The 5,245-nt window shown below is 40.4% G+C and overlaps 1 protein-coding gene across 1 annotated transcript; it reads right to left on the bottom strand.

Moving 5' to 3' along the window:
- Window positions 1-3,297: 3,297 nt before the first annotated feature.
- On the bottom strand, window positions 3,298-4,941 carry LOC137561281 (beta-1,3-galactosyl-O-glycosyl-glycoprotein beta-1,6-N-acetylglucosaminyltransferase 3-like). The gene has a single exon (XM_068272545.1). It carries the CDS (start codon window positions 4,915-4,917, stop codon window positions 3,589-3,591), a length of 1,329 nt encoding a protein of 442 aa, XP_068128646.1. The 5' UTR covers window positions 4,918-4,941; the 3' UTR covers window positions 3,298-3,588.
- Window positions 4,942-5,245: the final 304 nt, after the last annotated feature.

The following is a 5,245-nucleotide window of genomic DNA, read 5'->3' as shown; positions in this document are numbered from 1 at the left end:
ATTTTACAATGTGATTTTACATGCATTTTAAAATTGCGCAGCAAGTTCCTTCTTCCTGCATACTTTATGCAATTTGCATGCAATCTGCATGCAATGCTATTCTTTTAGATATTTTTTTTTCTTTTAAAAGCAAAAAAAGTTGTCATAATGTATGTTTTCACTTGATGAATAGGGTGAAATATGATGAATTATCAAAAGCACAAAACTGAAATGCAGGAAAAATGCATCAAAAGTGCAAATGAAAATCCGCAAATGCAGGAAAAACACAGGAATGCCCAAGGCAGAAACCTCATGGCTTCCCACACCTGCATGTGTGCCTTAGTGTTAGGCACAGGGGAATGGGAGTTAGGCCCCATTCACATCTAAAACCGCAAAAGGTTTGCGGGAGTGATTTTTCCGCGATTAGCGCGGAAAAATCACTGGACACTGCAGCGTTTTGGGAGCGATCGCGATTAGCAGTGCTATGCATGCTAATCCCGATCGCTAATCGCCGGCAAAATGCTGCATGTTACGCGTTTGCAGTTAGCGCTAACCGCAAACGCGGCAGTGAGAACACTGTCATAGGCTTATATGGGCTAGCAGTTTTTAAAAACCGCTAGCGCTTTGCGCTGAGCGGGATTCGCGCGATTCCCACTCAAGTGTGAATGGGGCCTAAATGTTAGGCAGAGTAGAGGGGGGTTAGTGTTAGGCTCAGGAGAAGTTAGGTCAGTGTTAGGCACGTGAGAGGAAAGGTTAATGTTAGGCACAGGAGAGGGCATGTTATTGTTAGGGAAAGAGGAGATTAGTGTTAATCACAGGAGAGGTGGAAGGTTAGTGTAAAGCACAGGAGAAGTGGAGTTTAGTGCAGTTGAGAGAGGGGAGGTTAGTGTTAGGCAGAGTAAGGGAAGGTTAGTGTTAGGCAGAGGGGAGTTTAGTGTTAGGCACAGGAGAGGTGGAGGTTGGTTTTTGGAAGAGGTGAGAGGAGGTCGCTTATAGGCACAGGAGCAGTGGAGGTTAGTGTTGGGCAGTTTAGAGGGGAAGGTTAATGTTAGGCAGAGATGAGGGAAAGTTAGTGTTAGGCATAGGAAAGGGTGAGGTTAGTGTTTTGCAGAGGTGAGAGGAGGTTACTTTTAGGAACAGGAGAGGTGGAGGTTAGTGTTTCGCAGAGGTAAGAGGAGGTTACTTTTAGGCGCAGGAGATATGAAGGTTAGCCTTAGGCTTTTAAGAGGGGGAGGTACATTTTAGGCAGAGGTGAGGGGAGGTTTGTGTTGGGCACAGGATAAGTGGAGGTTACTGTTTGGCAGAGGTAAGAGGAGGTTACTTTTAGGTGCAGGAGATATGAAGGTTAGCCTAAAGGTGGCCACACATCATACAATTTTTTAAATATCTGTTCAATTTAGGAATTGCAATCAATTTTTCTAACTGATTGTAACATTTCAAAAATATGACCAATGTACCACACACATATGTTCAATTTTTCCCCAATAATGATAAAACTGATTGGAAACTCTGAAAAAATTGCTAGGGTGTGTATATTAGTAAATTGACACACACCATACAATCTTTAAAAAAATGTAAGCGAAATATCTGGCATTCCGGATCGATATAAATCGAAAAACACGGGAAATCTGATCAGATTTTTCAGTCGAATGAAAAAAAAACCTTGTGATTTTTTCGGGAGATACGATTGTTTTTATCGAATTGCTGTAAAATCGGATCATTTTATTGTATCGTGTGTGGCCACCTTTAGGCTTTTAAAGGAAACCAGAGCTGAACAGATGTAAAAGTTTTTTACATACCTGGGGCTTCCTCCAGCCTCATGCACATGGATCGCTCCTCCAGCCCCCCACACCACCATCCTCAGTCTTCTCCCTCTTTGGTACTGGGTCCTGTAACTTCCTCCAGACTTGGCCAGTCTAAACAAGAGGAAGTGCACTCTTTACGTATGTCTCTGGCGGTTGCCGGAGAGATATGTAGAGGGCGCACTTCTTTTGTGACTGGCTGATGTTACGGGACCCAGTACCAAAGAGGGAGAAGACTGAGGATGGCAGCGTGGGAGCGATCTGTGCGCATGGGGCTGGAGGAAGCCCCAGGTATGTATACAACTTTTATATCCTTTCAGCTCTGGTACACTTTAAGAGGGGGAGGTAAATGTTAGACAGAGGTAAGGTGAGGGGAGGTTAGTGTTAGCCACAAGAGAGGTAGAGGTTAGTATTTGGCAGAGGTGAGGGGGAGGTTACTGTTAGGCAAAGAAGAGGTAGTGACAGCGCACAGCAATATTATCGTTACTACCAGCAGCAATATACCACGAGTTACGTTATAAGCGTGGCCAGCGGAACTCATATAGCACGAGCGTTGGTACAGAAACGAGTATTACTAATGGTAGCGCTCATTAGTAATGTGTGCTACCATAGCAATGCTTGCACTACTCGAGTACTACGGGTCACACTAATAGCATTACTCGCGGTACAATGCTGCTGGTAGTAACGGTGTCTGCGCACAGCAATATTACCGCACTTTAGTGCATGAACCCCAGTGTGTGCAGATGTGTAACAAGTGTTGCAGTTAAAGCTTTCCAAACTGACATCTGAAAAAAGACACCAGGGAGGGGGTTGGACAGCACACTGACAACACTATGGAAAACAGTGAATCTGACATGCAATGGAGGAAGGCCAGTGCTGTACTCATAACACTAGCCATACTGTCTATTTAATGTTTGCTTTAAACACAGAGGATCAGCACACAGAGGATCAGCAACAAGGAAAGCAGTATTTTTAGAAAAAAAATCATCAATGGCAGCTCCAAATTCTCTCAGTATAGGTCCCCTTTAAAGGTGGCCACTCATGATAGATTTTGCCAAACGATCGATTATGAACAATGCTTCGTATGAACGATAGGAAATGATCGTTTTGGACCACTAACAGACAAAAATCTCCTAACTAATATGATCATCATCATATTAATTAAATCGATCCAAATTTCAGTTCAATCCCATCAATCTGATCAGATTGGTTAGGAGATTTTTGTCCATTATTGGTCCCAAACAATCATCTACGATTGTTCATACGAATCGTTCATTGATCGTTTGGCAAATTGCATCATTAGTGGTTACCTTAAGTGAGCAAAGCGATAAAGCTGAAAATCTATGAAACATTTGGTAATGCCAAATAAGATCTTTATTGCATTATTTTGTTCATATGTGTTAATTTTTGCACATAATTAGGTGTCAAATTAAATCAAAACTTTTCTCATGAGTGGTAACTGTTACTGAATAAAGTGATTAAGAAAAATACTAAACAAAAATAGGTAGAACAGGTGTTAAAGGTACCAACATACTATAAGTTTAATAAATTAAGTCCTGTATGGAGAAGTACAATACAAAGTGGAATCAAAATAGATCTTATTCTGTTATATCTCAATTGAATGGATCTTTGGTTGCTACAGGTTACTGCACTTGGTGTTTTGTTAATTTCACTGTTTATTAAATAAGCATGTTACTATAAAAAAGGAAATAGTTTACCCAGGCTAGAAATAATTGTTTACACAGTAAACCATTTATACATGAACATCATAAATATATAATAGTATGCCTATTAATTTAGTTAACCATTATAAGTCTTTCCTGTAAAAGGTTTTATATCTTAGATAGTCTTCCATACAGTGTATAGCAATGTTGTCTACCTCTGGATCAAATTTGTTGGCAAACAAATGATGCTGTTTAATTAACCAGCTTAGATCTCCGACACCATAGACACATACAGCTCTCCTATGAGTTCCAGTGCAAATAGGATAGGCAGCTCCGTTAGTTATATTCCCTTCACTGTATGACCATTTTACCATTCTTGCCATTGCAGTCATATCTGTTTGGTCATACTTATTATTGTGGGGAGAAGAACCTGGAACACCAGGCATTCTGTTCAGTGTAGCCCAAAGATGTTCATCAGGACTGTAAGTGTCTTTGGCCCAGTCTATAAATTTTTGAAGTCTTGGTTCTCCATAAAGGTATTTTACAAAGTCTGTGGATACTACAAAGTAGGCATTTCCAGTAAACATTGGTGAATCAATTGGTGGTGGCACTTTTTCTGTACTAGTCCTTGAGATGTGATCACTTACTTCATGGTGATATTTCCAACGCTGCTGTTTGCCTGATGATGGCCTCTCAGATTCCATGGAATTTCTTCCATTCAATGTTAAAAGAGCACGTACAATCTCAGCATTAGTCTTCAGTGGAAAGTCTGTTCCACAGGTATTTAAAAGATATTTCCATTGTACGTTACTTTTAAGCAGATCTTCCATGCAGTTGAAATCAGCCTGGACTCTTGACCAAGAAGCATAGACCACTTGTTCTAGTTTAGATGCCACAAAGACATTCTCAAAGCATGAAGTGATGGCTTTCACTGCCTCTTTAAACAGCGCAGAGGAGCTTCCATCCACATGGATACAATAGATGTTCTGAGGAGCATAAATTGATCTTAAAAGCCGTTCAAACATCTCAATTTTTTCATGAATAACCATGGAATAAGCGATAGGAAAGTCATCTTCTTCTTTGCTCATAGGAATAGTGACATATCTTCTAAACTCTTTAAAATAGTTGCAGTCTCTAGTTATATTTAAAAACATTTGCTCATTTAAATGAAAACGGCTCTTCTTTGTCAGAGCATTTATTTCCAGTGCCTTTTTAATAGCTTCACTATCACCGTGAATAATCTGGGAACAATTAAGCTCACCTTGTTTGTTCGGTCTCAGACTCAGGAGTTCATAAAATTGATCCCTGCAGGTATGGTCCCTGGCAGTGTCTGTGTTATGCTGGATGTCTTTCAAGGTGCAAGAATCAGATGCATAATTAACTACGACAGTGGCAACGATACATAGCATTGTCAAGATCAAAAGCTTTTGAGGTTGGTGGCATCTGTATTTCCTGAATTCGCACAAAGACATTTTTTCCAGATGAGGAAGGACCAGTTTATGAACAATGCTGTAGATGTTTTCCTTTGATATACTTTTAAACAGCTGGCTGAGCACGCCCCGTGTAGTAAGCAATGATTAACACCCACTAAAATGATGCAGCTGAAGGAATCAGATTACTGATTGCCATTTCATCTTTATAGAACTAGGCAACACGCTGCGTAGGTTTATGAGCATTTGCCTAATACATTAGGGTGTCGCTGATGTTTATACAATATTTCATTACTTTATGTGTACCGTGGCTACAAAAACAGAAATAGGTTGGTAAATAGAAATGGCAGCACAGCTGCCAACTACAGAT

The sequence above is a fragment of the Hyperolius riggenbachi genome, chromosome 3, assembly GCF_040937935.1.
Source record: "Hyperolius riggenbachi isolate aHypRig1 chromosome 3, aHypRig1.pri, whole genome shotgun sequence".
Classification (NCBI taxonomy): Eukaryota; Metazoa; Chordata; class Amphibia; order Anura; family Hyperoliidae; genus Hyperolius; species Hyperolius riggenbachi.
Note: the sequence above shows the minus strand (reverse complement) of the source record. Positions and strands in the feature narration are given on the sequence as shown.